Genomic DNA, 16,495 nt, shown 5'->3' with positions numbered 1-16,495 from the left:
GGAAAAAGGACCGACTCACTCCGTAAGCCAATTTGTTTCCGACCCAACACAGATACAACGAAAACCTAAGAATAAGGACATGCTTATACTTCCAGGAACAGGGCTAAGGGAGTACTGTATATATATTCACTCAAAGGTATATCAACTCGAGTGAGATTATTAATATTAAATAAACTAAGGAAATCTGTGTTCAGAACTAATATTGTCCTTGTAAAGTAAGCAAAAGAAAACTGTGTTTCAGGACCAAAATTGTTGTTTTTAAATGTGCGTAAGAGATCTATGTTTTAGAACCTTGTTAGAACAGTTCAGAGTTGGGGGTGACCAATCAGCCATAGCAAAGTCAAAGTATATGACGTAGTCAACGAGAGAGGGTGCTCACAAGGGTAATATAAGGTGCAGCGCAAGACTCAAACACTCTCTTGATTTCTGTTCCTGTGTTCCCATCCAAACCTGGATAGCTTTGGATGGGAACTTGTCGCTGGTGCCCAGCAACAATCTCCCAGTTGCTGTTGTGACCGAGTCGAATAAAGCTACCTAAGGAATGAAGTAAGAATTTCAGTAAGGAGCCATTGGTGAACCACGCCAATGTAAAGCCAGCGAAGGGCAACCTTCGAAGAAAGCATAAGTAAGTTGCTGAGGCCATAGAAACACGTGGCTAGGGAATATGGAAGTCTTGCCATATCAGAAGTAAAAGACAAGATGGTAATGTATAACCCTTTCATATATATTCTAGAATTGTAAACCTAAGAAAGAAAAGGAGCCAAGGTTTTGAGGAGCTCCATACGTTATCTTACCCATAGTGCCTTAATGACTGTTTGGACTAATTGTCTGTGTCAAGTAAGCCGGTGCCATTCCAAGCTTGTGCCGAGGAAGGAACCTAAATTTTGAACTGTTTGTCAGGAAGAAGCTATTTGCTGTAGTGTTAGATATTAGCCTGATCTTCACTTAAATGTGGGGCATAGAGACTTTGCAGAATTGAAACTTGTTTTCCATGTTAGAATATAAGTTAGAAAGAGTTTGATATGCCATGTATAACGTTTATATGTAATTGTGCTTAGAAAATGAGCATTAAGTAACTCTGTACGGATAAGTTGAGTCTGAGCTTAATCATAAGACAGAGATATATCATTGAGTTACCTAAGCATAAAGATTGAAATTTTGGATATCTTAATCTAAAGAGGGGGGGGGGGAGTTCAGACTCTCAATTTAGTTCAAAGACGGTAACTTAGCAATGATATTTTTACTTAAAGTGCATCTTGAATGATTATACAAAAGTCTATCCATACTAGTGTTTTAATAAATGTATTCTTTTTATATCAAAGTTCTTGAGTTCTGTTCCTGTGAGACTGAGTTACCACTTATAAAAACTTACGGACCTGTGTGAGTGAGGGAGGGGGAAACAATTCATGTAAGAAAGAGGGAAGGGAACCACGACTGCACATCACATGATCCCTATGTTAATCAATGTTAACTATTTGAATATCAGAATTTAGTTGCCGGCTGGCGCAGTCGTTCTTAAAATAAAATTGTCGGCAACAAAATCTCTGATACGTAAGTGAGACAAATAAAGCCTAGAATTTAAGGAACGATAAGATAGAAAGTAAAAGAAATAACGTAAAACGAAAGAGGACCATAAGATATAACAGTATCCATCATAAATTTCAATGTAATATCAATGGTATTACAATTTTAATATGCACTTCGCATTCATGGAAATGTGGACATATATATACGTCCTGGCCAGTAGCATGGTTAAATAGCTTACTTATGTCATCTGCCTTGGTCACCCAAGTATTGTCTGCATCCAAAAGAGTGCATAGTAATCTTTTACACAATCATTTTTCCTTCTACTGAACACATAGTGAAGAAACTTCTTGGGATTGTTCATGGGTTGTAGGGCTAGGACTCTTCTCATATTCTAGTTTTTCTCTCCTGGTCTGAACCTTAGATTCCTCATACAACTGTTCTCTACCTATCTATTTATATGCGCTCCATAATGTTTTTTTTTTTTTTTATCTGCAATTCCTGCTTAATTTCTTCAGTTGTCTGACTCCAAATCGCTTTATCTTCTTCACTCAAAGTATACAACCTGCCATTGCAGACAACAATTTTTTCTTAAGTATTTCCCATTCACTACTAATCTTCCTTCTCGATTCAGATTTTTTCATCCATCATGCTGCGCCAAGGTGGTTTTCAAGTCTAGTATGATTGGCTGCTTTATAATTTCACAAAAATTCTTTCTGCCTTGATACTTCTAAGAGTCAGTACTATAATAATATAATATTTGTATGAGGGTTACTCCCCTTTCTCCCCCATCCCTTTTGGGGGAGCGTGTTGAGCCATCCTGATGAGGGATTTTGCCCCTATTCTGAGGGACGAAAAACCCAAGTTTCCAGGTGGGGAAACCCTCTACCTCCACATGAGACCAGCTAACTCACCTTTAGTTGAAAGAAACCAGATAAAGGTTCCTCACATCATAGGCAGGAATCGAACTTAGATCTTTCTGACCGAAGGGCTTCATCTATACCGACTAAGCTACAGAGGCTCTAGTCAGTACTATTATCCTGCAAGTCAGGACTACATGATCACTCTTACAGGGGATAATCACAACATCTCAGTCATCACAATCAGATCCTCTCATGCTATGACTAGAGGCTCTAGTCAGTACTATTATCCTGCAAGTCAGGACTACATGATCACTCTTACAGGGGATAATCACAACATCTCAGTCATCACAATCAGATCCTCTCATGCTATGATTAGAGGCTCTAGTCAGTACTATTATCCTGCAAGTCAGGACTACATGATCACTCTTACAGGGGATAATCACAACATCTCAGTCATCACAATCAGATCCTCTCATGCTATGACCAAGTCCAAAACTCTTGTACCAACTTGGTCAAAGGCTGGCGACTACAGGTATATAAGTTCGAGAAAAATTAAGGGAGTAGCAGATAGCATCAATGGCAGAATCATATTAAAAATGAGGATATTAGGAAGGAACTTTACATTATTAGCACTGATGAATATATGAACAGAGAACTAATCCAAGGTGGCAAGATTACTTTATAGAATGGGAGAAGAAAGTCTAGCAAAAGAAGTTTTTTTTTTTCTTATCAGGATGGAAAGAAAAAGATACCCAGAAGAAGGACATCTAGGTGGGAGTACAGTAAGAAGTACTTTACAAGACCAAATATCTGATGATACTGGAGTTGTAACTAATATAGTGTATCCGCTCTCCAGCCAAGAAGCTTCAGAAAAGATACCCAGAAGAAGGACATCTAGGTGGGAGTACAGTAAGAAGTACTTTACAAGACAAAATATCTGATGATACTGGAGTTGTAACTAATATAGCGTATCCGCTCTCTAGCCAAGAAGCTGCAGGTTCGAATCTCACGTAGGCATGGATGTTTGTGATTGTCCTCTCCCAATATGAACTTGGTCACCATGGGAGTAGTAGACCCAAAACCTCTCATAAAGGGAGAGCCCTCTTCACCCTGCAGTGGGTAGAAAAATAGGCTGTTATTTTTTTTTTTTTTCATAATCCAGAAATCAAATATGGAATTTTTTGAAAACATTCAGGTCTACAATAAACAGGTAGAGATCTCACCGTGAGTAACAAAATTCATCTTCCACTAAACAAAAATCACATCCATGCCCACTGTAGGATTCAAATTAGCATGCTTTTGTATGGAGAGCAGATATACTAATCATTACAGAATATAGAATTCTATATTACAGGCCAACCAGCCTAGAATATAGCTCTGGGAAGTAGTCAAGAAGTTTTCTGTTTTGTTAAAGACTAGGAATCATTTAGACTTACTTACATAAGTCTGAAATTATGGCATGCTCAGATAACAGACTTACCACTAAGCCTGAAATATGTATTAATAAGAATAATTATCAGCTGACTGCTTTTGTTCGTGTAATATTTATGATAATGATAAAATTAAAACATTCAGAAAAATGAGCACCTCCATAACCAGAAACCATTTTTCAATGAAAAAAAGGATATTTACCAATTTATAAATACCACTCATACTTTTTTTTTAAAGCAAAAGAATTGTGTAGTTCTATTTTCATGTCTTTCAGTTTTCAGACTGTTAGTTGCTATGATTGTCCAAATAATAAGAAGAGGTGCTAATCAAAAGGTATCTAAGAGATATCCAAGTAATATGAAGGATAGGGCAGAAGCTATGGAACTTGTCCTGGGCCACGCTCACTGCATGAGACTTCATACTTCTTAAGTGACACAATAATGCCTTAGTGGTTAATAACCACAAAAGTACTGTCTTCCTTCAGGACAATGTAAACAATCAAATGGCTCATTACCTGATGCAAATTATGGGGAGTGCATTCACTCACTGTATCTTCTTTGAATGTCATGCATATCTTTGCTGGTTGATTCTGACACATTTGTGCCACTTTATTCCCTTAAAGTCAATTTATTCAGATATTTGGAGTGGTCATTTTTTTTGCTATGTACTGACCACAATTCAGACACTGACTTACTCACTGTGATGTATATTTTTGAAGTCAATGAATAAGTGTCACCTGCTGTGGCTTTCATATTATTTCTGTCAAAATATTATTTTGTCAAAACATCACAACTTTTTTTACACCTACTAAGAATAACTTTTTTTGCATTCATGTGAACCTATTTTAAATAATTTCAAAATTACTTTGTTATCAACTATAGGCATATGTAAGAAAGTCCTTAATTAAAAGTTTTTCAACTATTTTTTCAATTTCTTTGTTATTAATGTCTTTATAGTGATTTATTTAATTACAACACAAAAAGTTCTTTACTTTCTACATTTTATGAAAATTATGAATACAACTAATGTGTTAGACTGAAACTTTAATATAAACCAAAATATACACTTGACGTTTCGACCTTCACATTAAGGTCTTCTTCTTCTGGCATATAAACATATATACAAAGAAACAAGCTGCACTACAGTCTACATGACCATGCTAAAGTTATTGATCAATCGTTAGAACTATTTGCCTGACCTCTGGTGTTTAAAAAAAAAAACCTTACTACATCAAAGCTAGAGTCCTGTTAAATATTAGGTTACAAAGTTAACTTAAGCTGGTGAGTAACATACAGAAAAATTAATAAATAAAAATAAAAATTACCCATATAAGTATATATATAAATTGCAACAACTGGTATGGAGAGTGGCGAATAAAAGATGAAAAAGCTTAGAGTCCTAAAGTTAGAGTTGCTTGGAAACTAAGTGCGCTGAATGTGTGCAATCCAAATTCTTGGGATTTTTAAGCCACCATTATTATTAAGATTAGGGTGGTGGATCAAAATTTCACAGGCTTCGGTTAAATTTCCGTTCATACCAAATTCATTCTAATCAATTCAATGTAGGGTGTTAAGAGTGTGATCTGAGAGGCCCCCTTCACCAAAATTATTATATTTAATGGTTGTTTGTGTTTTTTTTTTTTACAGATAGGGATTGTACATCCAATTTTCCCCAATATACACCCTCTGTCCAAAAAGAAACCAAACTTTTCGAAAATAGAATAAACTAGTGCCGCCACCTGTTGTATCTTTTTGTTGTCGAAAGTGGCAACCTTCATTAGTGTCGTGTCAACTGTTTATGACATTTGTTTCATTAGAAGCCGAATGGTCAGAAAATGAGTTTCAAATAGAGAGATGCGATTGACTTTTGTGTTAAACTTGGTAAAAGTTTTAACGAAATGCATCAAATAGCATACCGTGATGAATAATTATCCCGTACTCAAGTTTACGAGTGGTTTAAGCGATTTCAAAGTGGTAGTGAGATGCTTGAGGACAATGAAAAGCCAGGCCATCCAAAAACTGGATTGAGCGAAGTTAACATCCAAAAAGTGCGTGATTTCATCAAAGAAAACCCGAAATCGTCCATGATATTGATTGAAGATGAATTGAAGTTTCCAAAATCAACTGTGCACAACATTTTGACCGAGTTTGGGCCTTTGTAAATTGAATTCGCGATTTGTTCCCCACAAGTTGACCGACGACCAAAAATGTATCGAATTGAACATTGCATGGACCTCATTAAAACTGCTCATAAGGACTGAAACTTCCTTGAAACGATTTTTACTGGTGACAAAGTGTGGTGTTTTGAGTACGAGCCTGAAACAAAGTGCCAGAGTGTTGAGTGGAGACCACCAGAAGAGGGGCATCCTAAAAAAAAGTTGCTTAGAGAAGTCAAAAGTAAAGACAATGCTGATTTGTTTCTATGATTCCAAGGGCATTATCCACAAAGAATTCGTTCCACCTGGCCAAATGTCAATGGTAAGTTTTATCACGAATTTTTGAAGCGATTGATAGCGAGAATTCATCACGTATGGCATGAATATCGTGATGCAGGCAGCTGGTCACTTTTGTATGCTAATGCACCACCTCATCGTTCAAACATTGTGAGACAGTTTTTGAGCAAAAACCAAGTTTGTGTGCTGGATCACTCACCTTCCCTTCTCCTGACTTCATTTGCTGATGAAAGGAAAGCGATATGACACCACTGAAAACGTTCAAGCGACAGTAACCATGACCCTCAACAATATCCCAAAAACTGATATAAAAAACTCATTTAGTGAATTAATTTACCATGTCAAACGCTGTATCGAAGCTGAGGGAGAGTATATTGATTGAAATAAATGATTTGAATAATTATAATTGGCCTGTGTTTTATTTTCTATCAAAAGTTCGGTTTCTTTTTGGACAGAGGGTGTAAGGTAAGTTAGAGGTGCAATAGATGCAATAAACTCCAGGGTGTGCCAATGGGGGGGGGGGGGGGGGAAGAGGATCCTTTGATAAGTTTAATGTTTTTTTAATTTTCAAGGTGTTTAAAAGTTGCATTAAGATTATAATAATGTAGGATTCTATTAATTTTTTCTGATAAACCTTTAATGTAAGGGATAGTTATCATTTTACTGTAATGATTCATAAAACTTCATCAAATTTTTGATGAAGTTTTATGAAGAATTTTACTAACAGTATGTTTCCTATATCCGTTATTTATAAATGTATTGCTGATAATTTTAAATTCTTGTTTAAGACCTTGTTCATTAGAGCAAATTGCTATAGCTCTGATTTTGAGGGTTTTGCTGACTCCAAATTTTTGTGAAGGGTGGTGATATGAGTTAGCATGTATACACTGGCCAGTGTGTATGTAGGTTTGCAGTAAACAGTGAAGGATAGACTGCCTGATGGAAGATGTGTGATTAGTGTATCCAGGAAAGGGAGAAAGTTCTGATTTTCAATTTCAATAGTAAATTGTATGCGTTCATATTGTTTGTTCAGGTGGCTAAGGAATGTGTTCAATGTTTGGTGGCCGTGTGGCCAGATAACGAAAACAGCATCAATGTATCTAAGTCAAATTGTAGGTCTTAGAGTAAAGGAATCAAGAGCACTCTGCTCAAAAGCTTTCATATAAAAATTAACAATTGGGGGGAATAGTGGTGAGCCCATGGCCATACTTTCTTTTTGTAGGTAAAATTTATTTTGCCACACGAAGTAACCGGAACATAGTACGTGGACAAAGAGAGCCGTAATATCAGGCGGAAATTTGTTTTATAGAAGAATTGTGTCATTGATTGGGACATTTATGAAAAGGGCAGAAATGTCAAAACTGACTAATAAATCATCTTTTCCAAATGTTATGTTTTTAATTTTGTTTATGAAGTGTTGTGTGTTCTTTATATAGGAGGGGGGGGAGGAATGACCAACCAACTCCTTGAGTGTTGACGCTAATTTCTTGGCTAGGTGATAATTAGGGCTGTCTATTTCTTCAACTATCAGCTGAAGTGGAACGTTATGTTTGTGTATCTTATGAACACCATATATTCTGGGAGAATGGCCGTAATGGGGTATTAGTTTTTTAACAGCGTCTGATGGCCAAGAAGTGAGACTTAAGTAATTTTACAGTTTTTTCCTTATGCTGTTGGTCGGATTATAGTTCACAAGCTGATAGCTGCTGTTATCAGAGACTAGTTGATTCATCTGATGAATGTAAGTTGATCTGTCAAGGATGACCATGGCATTACTTTTGGAAGATTTTCTTATAATTATATCTTGAATAGCTTTTAATGACTTGATTGCTGCTAGTTCTGTTTTTGTAAGATTGCTACATATGGTTTTCTACACACTGCTGGTTTCTAAACGAATTTTATCAGCTATATTATTTGGAAGAGATTTAATGCCTCTTTCTATGTGGTATATAACATCCAGTTTATTAACAGACCTAGGTGCTACTGCCAAGTTGAGGCCTTTATCAAGTAATGCAAGTTGACTGTTATTTAAGGTGTGGTTAGATAGGTTGATCACATGAACATTGCTTGCATTTGGTTGGTCGCTCCTCATTTCACTTGTTTGTTGTTCACTATTGGAGTTATTTGCCAGAGAAGCAAGATCCTGATTGGTTAGATTTGTATGATTGGCATTCAAATTTTGCCATTGTTTTAAAATATTAAATTTGGCCTTAAGTTTTTCTTTATTACTTTCCAGAATATGTTTAGCTGAATTATTAGTGATTCTTTCAAGCACATTTAAAATATCCAGATTAATATAACTATAGAGTTCAGATTGTAAATTTCAAACTTGCTTTTGGGTCATTGCTAGATTTTTGTGGACTGTTTGAATTTGTTCTCTAGAGATGCGAAGTGCTTTATCAGAAGTAAATTTCTTTTTCAGCTTGATGCAGTTAGGAATAAGATCGCTGTCTCTGCATCTCTTCAAAAAAAGCCAGCTGATTGATCAAAAGAGAAACACGTATCTTTAGCTTACCGTAATGATTGCAACCCTTGTGAGTGACATCTCCGTGGATTATGAGAATCCTTTCCTTCATGCTTACATGGTGATTAGAATATATTTTATGAAAATTATGGATACAGCTACAGTGTTAGAGTAAAACTTTAGTTTAATATAAACCAAAATATACCCTTGAAGTTTCGACCTTCACATTAAGGTCATCTTCTGGAGTATAAACATATATACAAAGAAACAAGCTGCACTACAGTCTACATGACATGCTAAAGTTATTGATCAATCGTTAGAACTATTTGTCTAATCTCTGGTGTTAAAAAAAAAAAAAAAAACTTACTAATCAAGGCTAGAGTCCTGTTATCTATTAGTTTACAATGTTAACTTAAGCTGGAGAGTAACAAACAGAAAATTAATAAATAAAAATAAAATTATCCATATAAGTATACATATAAATTGCGACAACTGGTATGGACAGTGGCCAATAAAATATGAAAAACTGCTTAGAGTCCTAAAGTTAGGGTTTGTTGGAAACTAAGTGGGCTGAATGTGTGCCATCCAAATTAAAGTTTAAAATTTTAAAACCACCTTTAAAATTAAAAACATATTAAATGCCTCTGAGGATCCCCCCCCCCCATTGACACATCTGGAGTTTATTGCATCTATTGCACCTGTAACTTACCTATATTTGGGGAAACTGGATGTACAATCCCTATCCCTAAAAAAGAACACAAACAACACATTAAATATAATAATTTTGGTGAAGCAGGCCTCTCAGATCATGCTCTTAACACCCTACATCAAATTGATTGGAAAAGTACTTGTTCTTTACATCATACAAAAACTTGGTATGAACGAAAATTTAAAGAAGCCTGTGAAATTTTTATCAACCACCCTAATCTTAATAATAATAGTGGCTTAAAAATCCCAAGAATTTGAATGGCACACATTCAGCCCACTTAGTTTTCAACAAATGCTAACTTTATGACTCTAAGCATTTTTTTATCTTTTATTGCCCACTGTCCATACCAGTTACTGCAATTTATATAGATACTTATATGGGTAATTTTATTTTTATTTATTAATTTTCTGTATGAATTATTTATTAAATTTCTGTATGTTACTCTTCAGCTTAAGTTAACTTTGTAACCTAATAGATAACAGGACTCTAGCTTTGATGTAGTAAGGTTTTTTTTTAACACCAGAGGTTAGGCAAATAGTTCTAACGTTAACTCTTTTGTCTTTTGCAATTATATTGTTTCACTCACTCACTGTCGCATATACAAGTGTGTTGTGCTCTGATGATGCTGAGTTGAAAATCCGCGAAATATAAGCGTTAATAAAACATCTTTGTGATAAAAGTGTGTGGTGTTGTTAATACCATGAAAATTAAGTCATGAATAACCATCAACACCTAAGCTTATCTGTTAGAGGGAGACGGTGAAATTAAATTTTTACTCGACTCATTTTCAAAGCATTTAACAGTGGTGATACATATGAAAGAAAAAAAACTGAAAGAAGGTCATAATCTTAGAGCAAAGAAAATCACACAAAAAAAAATCAGCTAGCCTGAGTGGGCAGTTCAATCTCCACCAGTAGCCAATCAGAGATAGCCAGCCCAAGACTATCACTAATTATAAGTGGCAACTGATAAAGAAAATCACAATTACTATTATAATAAAATGAAAAATAAATTAAAATACCACTTACAGGGGGACCCTCTCCTCCAGCTTCACCCTTTGGACCTGGAAATCCAGGCAAACCAGGATTACCAGATGGACCTAATGCTCCTACTTTCCCAGTATCTCCAGGAGCACCCTAAAATGAAAGTTTTTGTTTGTTGTTATATCATCAAACACTAAAATAAAAAAAATTCTATATATACATAGAAATTACCATTAACTGGTCATGATGTTTTTCCATATCATGAAAAACACGAATGCAAAGTGCTTATCGAAAATGAAATTACATTCAGATACAATTGAAATAACATGGATATAAAACCAGAAATGATTGATATATATTTCATGCTGATAAATAGGGAAAAGAAAGCAAGTGACAGTGCTACCAGATAAGCCACTTCTGGATTTCTGTTCATAGATCTGGTGACCTAGATATCTTAGTAACAAGGGAACCTTACAGAGAAAGAGAGAGATGAGTGAGTGATTATCACTATTCCCTTATCAGATAAATATAGGGTAACTAATAGGCAGTGGTGAATGCAAGGTCAATCCCTTGAACTACATGAAGATCAGAAAAATAGATTTTTTGCAAGAGCAAATGAGTGGAATGCATTGCTGGAATATATGGTGTATAGCCCAATATTACCATTATTATTATTCAGTATTATAATCATCGACCTCCATGGAGTCGATGGCCCATTGCGGGAAATCCTCCATTACACACACACACACACACACACACACACACAAATTACAGCTTATCATACCATGACTTGAATGCATTCCCTATCTCTACACTCACCACACTTCCAGGCAATGCATTTCAACCGCCCATAACTCTCCATGCAAAAAACCTTCTCCTCACTCCCTTTGCTCATATTCTCTTTTTACAGCTTCCAAGGATGGCCTCTTGTTCTTCCCATGTCTCCACCCACTCTACGAAAAATCTAATCCACATTAATCCAGTAATAAGGCCTTACCAACTTATATGCCTCCATCATGTCACCCCTTGTTCTTCTATTCACTAGACCCTAATCTGCATTCTCTCAATCTGCCTTCATACTCTACATTCCAGAGACCAGAAACTAACTCAGTCAATCATTTCTGAATCTTTTCCAACATTTCCAACCTGGTGACGAATCTGTGCACAGTAATCCATATGTGGTCTGATCAAAGCCTTATACAACAGAATCATAACATCCTTACTCCTGTATGTCAGAGTGGTCTGTATCATTCCCATAATGTGCTGTGCTGTCTGCACACTTTCAGCAAAATGCCCTCATAATGTGTGCTTCCAAAACTTTAAAATCTTACACATTGCTACATTGAACTGGTAGCACTATTCACTTGCCCATTCAAAAAATCTATTCAAGTCCCCTTGCAAGGCTACAACATCCATATACTCCTCATAGTTCTTCCCAACTTTGCATCATCTGCAAATAACTGTATATCACACATTCGAGCCCTTCCTATCATTTACATGCAAATTAAACAACATTGGCCCCAAAACAGACCACTGGGGCACACCACTAGTGACTTTCCTCTTCTGTGATATCACTCTCCCATACACCTGTTGATACCTATCAGACAGCCAATCTCCAATTAAACGCACTAATCTACCACTCAGCCCCATCTGTTCCAATTCAGTATCCTTTGCAAAATCTAAATACATTACTGTACATGCATCCCCCCCCCCTTTGTCTAACATATTTATCACCTTGTTATAATAAGTAAGGAGATTTTCAAAATTAAGTGGATATTGAATACCACATTATTTCTTAGCCCAATAAGAAACTCAAAATAGGAGATTTAATCTAAGAGTTTCATGCTGAATATAGAAAACTATATAAAGTTTGGCGAGACCAAGCATAAGCCAACACCCTGTAATGCAATGCTGGACAACTCGTAGTAAAGGTGGAATAAGCTCCAATCACTATCTTTAGTATTTTCTCATAATGCAAAACACAGTTCCTAGGAGATGTATTATTGTTCTACATTATGAGAGGTCACTACCCAGACCGGTTTCAGCCTTTTTTGAGGTTTTGTCAGTGAGTAGGTAGACCTAGACGTAACACTAAAGTTTCAGTAGCCAGAGCTTATTTCTTTACTGTACAATTCGCCAAAAGGTGCACAAATACAATTACTGAAATAAGATCCAACAGGCTTCACTTCAGCAAAGTAAAATATTCAAAATTAAGTGGATATTGACTTCTATGGTGAGTTACAATGCATAAGTATTTTTCTTCGGTCGAAACCGGTCTGGGTAGTGACCTTCTCTCATAATGTAGAACAATAATACATCTCCTAGGGGCTGTGTTTGGAATTATGGGAAAATACTAAAGACAGTGATTGAAGCTTACTCCACCTTTACTACGAGTTGCCCAGCATTGCACTACTGGGTGTTGGCTTACGCTTGGTCTCGACGAACTTTATATAGTTTTCTGCATTCAGCATGAAACTCTTAGATTAGATCTCCTATCTTTGAGTTTCTTATTCGGCTAAGAAATAATGTGGTATTCAATATCCACTTAATTTTGAATATTTTACTTTGCCAAAGTGAAGCCTGTTGGCTCTTATTTCAGTAATTAAAGTAAGGAGAATGCTAAAACACTATCTTCCTTTAGCAAATCCATGCTGTCCATCAAAGAGAATATTGTAATCATCAGCCCAATTCTGAATCCTGGTTCTCACTATCCTCTCTAACACCTCTACCATAACTCCAGACAAACTTATTGGTTTGTAATTCAAAACCTTAGCCTTTTAACCTTATTTATGAAGCATAACAATTCTGCCTCACTTAAATATAAAGAGCCAGTTGGCTCTTTATATTTAAGTAACTTAATGGGTGCACCTTTTGGGACAACTCATATAGCAGAGTGTATAAGTTCTTTTCGCTATACCCTTTGGTATTAATTTGGTCTAGCTACTCACTGATGAAGCCTCAATAAAGGCTGAAACCGGTCTGGGTAGTGACCTCCCACCATAATGTAATAACAGCATACATTTCCTAGGAAATGTGTTTTTACATTATGGAAAATACCAAGAATAGCAATCAGAACTTTCCCCACCTTTGCAACGAGTTGCCCGTGTTTGTACTATGTTCTAGGACTACTTGCATTTAGTTCACATTAGTATTTGCCGATAGTTTTTTATACTATATTCAGCATGAAACACTCTGATTCCAATCTTTGAGTTTCTTATTCGTTTTAAAACAATGTGATCTAATATCCCCTTAATTTAATCAATGTTTATATCGCCGAAATGAAGCCTGTTGGCTCTTTATATTTAAGTAATTTAATTAATTTATTTATGTATAAATTTATAATATATATATATATATATATTTATTTATAATATTTTAGAAATAATTATTTATAATTTTGTAGAAAATTATTTATAATTTTATAAATAATATTTTATTTTATTTTATTTATAATATTTATTTATATATAAATTTATAATATTATTCAGTATAAAATTGATTTTAATGATGTTGGTTTGAAAAAAAAATGGTAGTGAGAAAAATACTTATGCATTGTAACTCATCATAAAAGTCAGCTGAGCAGGGGAAGCAGCAAGGATGTCAAATTGTCAGCAAAATGCTTACTGTATTTACTTGAATATAACTTGCCCTCACATATAACTCGCACCCCTGATTTTACTTTATGGAAAAAGACATTAAAAAGTTTTGCGTATACCTCGCACATGAAAAATGTTTAAACATGTTCACGTCGAGGCGATAGTAACTTGCTCCCCGCGGTTAACAACATGTCCTCCCCAACAGCCATTATACTGCAAATGCAAGAAAAGCAAGTTGTTTTATTGTATCCCTGAATAAGGTGGAGTCTTTTGCAGTCTGTGTAATATGTTTCTCAACAAACAGTGCAATTACAGACAGCTAGAATAAAAAAAGGCACTAATTAATGAATCACATGTCCCCTCTCACAGAAACTATGCTGTATAGACTCAAGCAAAACAATATGTTGCACCGGAAATGCAGTATGTAACTAAAAGCTATTGTCCAATTTAACAAAATTAAATTGTATATATTGTAAAAACTTTTTTTTTTTTTTTTAAATTTATAAGCATATAAAAGGATTTCACCTGTAAATCGTTGACGTGCCACCTCTTGCACAAATGCCATAAGTTCACCATCTAGGCCCTAGAAATTTCCCTCAAGACACATGGTGATATCCCATTAAGTCCTTTGGCTTTATTGACATCAAGTTTACTCAATTCCTCATATAGTTCCTGCTCACTCCCACATAAGTGGTTCCTCCTCCCTTCCCACTGCTCTCAAGTTCTGCATGATGTTACTTTCACGAAGATGAAATATTTTCTTGAACTGCATCTTTGACATTTCTACTATATATTGCTCAGTGGTTATCATTCTACCATTCTCTTCAACTGGCATCATCCTTCCATAATCATTCTTTCTTCTACTGGCCACTTATCAAAAAAACTCCTTAGGATTCCTTTTGGCCTCATTAGCTAACTGCTCATATTGCACTTTTGCTGCCCTTATCAAGGAATGTATCTCTCTAGCTTGCTTTCTGTATCCCTTGTGCAACTGACTATTACCACCACTCATGTTATGCTGCCTCCATAATGCCTACTTCTTCCAAATTACATGTTTCACCTCTTCTTTCATCTATTTCACACCCACCTTATTCAAGCTCTTGATCTTTGGGATGTATTTAACTAGACAATTCATTAACAGGTTCCAAGCAGCACTGATCTTCTTTCCTTCCAATTCTTCATTCCTTGATATAACTGCAAGCTGTCTCCTGATCTTGTCATAATCACCAGCCTTATAGTTCCACATTTATCACTTTCCCAGAGAAGTCCTCATATGGCTGGTTGCCACCAAGCAATCACCTCATAGTCACTCTCACCCACTGGAGGAAGATTCAATACCTCATTTACAATTACATCCTTTGATGAGATAATCAAATCCAAAAGTGCTGAATATTATTATCTTTATTAAGATTCACTGATCCCCATGTGCCCTCTGTTATGTTCTGCCTAATATCCTCTGGTAGTTGTCCCTCAAAAACGCAAGAGAAATTCATTCTCTTTGATTCCAGACACTGTCTCTTCATTCTGGTCTATATTACCATAAGTAAAATCACCCATAATGATCACCCTTACATTTCCTTCCCACATTTCCAGGTCTACAACACCAAACTAGATATTTCATTCTTTTCACCTTCACTATCCCTGTTTGCTCCTTTCATTTCCATATTAAATGGGGATATAACTCTTCTGCTACCATCAACAGCACCCCCCCCCCCTTTCTATCTTGCCTATCTTCATGAAAAACATCATATCCATCCAAATGTGTTCAAGGTGAGATATGATGCATATTGTTGTCTGTGAAGAGTTTAGTTTCCCATAATGAACCTAAACCTTCATAAAGATAATAATATTCAGCACCTTTGTAAGTGTAATCAGTAGCGATAATAACAAGGAACATTGCAGAGAATATAAAGGCAAGTGATTGTCTCTATTCTCCTATTAGATAGATACAGAAGAAATAATGCACCATGTACTGTAAGTATCAGGCAGTGGATGAATGTGAGATGAAGTAGAGGTACATTTTTTTGCAAGAGTGGCAAATGAGCAGAATGTACTGCTGGAATGTATGGTGAATGGCCCAATGTTAAATGTGTTCAAGGTAAGATTTGAAAAATGGCGTAGGCAGTTTAGCCTACCACAATGAATAGCTCTATGAAGATAATAATATCATGCACATCTGTAGCATAGTCAGTAGTGACAATGCTCTTTGGTCAAGAAGACCTGTCTTCCTCATATCCCATGATATGAAGAAGAGAGGTTTCAACTATAAATAAGTTAGCAGGTCTCATATAGAAATGAAATGTTTAAACACTTGCAAAACAGACAGATTAGCTAGAGAACCACAGAGATGGGATTAACCAATCTATCATTATTATAATTACCTATGATTACCCACTCTATTTTCACACTAATTAAGTTTATTAGAAGTCAAGTAAACTGGTAGTAGTTGACATTGAATCTATTGCATGAAGGA

General features: G+C 35.7%; 1 protein-coding gene across 1 annotated transcript in view; it reads right to left on the bottom strand.

Annotated features, from left to right (window-relative positions):
- Nucleotides 1–16,495, bottom strand: part of LOC150100214 (uncharacterized) — an 850,396-nt gene that overhangs the window by 142,476 nt on the left and 691,425 nt on the right. Inside the window, exon 38 of the mRNA XM_090402345.1 lies at nucleotides 10,472–10,579. Within this exon, the coding sequence (XP_090258471.1) occupies nucleotides 10,472–10,579 (108 nt within the window). The remainder of the gene's footprint in view (nucleotides 1–10,471; nucleotides 10,580–16,495) is intronic.

This window comes from Typopeltis vanoorti, chromosome 13, assembly GCF_054136105.1.
Source record: "Typopeltis vanoorti isolate ZY-2024b chromosome 13, IOZ_Tvanoo_1.0, whole genome shotgun sequence".
In the NCBI taxonomy this organism is placed as follows: domain Eukaryota; kingdom Metazoa; phylum Arthropoda; class Arachnida; order Uropygi; family Thelyphonidae; genus Typopeltis; species Typopeltis vanoorti.
Note: the sequence above shows the minus strand (reverse complement) of the source record. Positions and strands in the feature narration are given on the sequence as shown.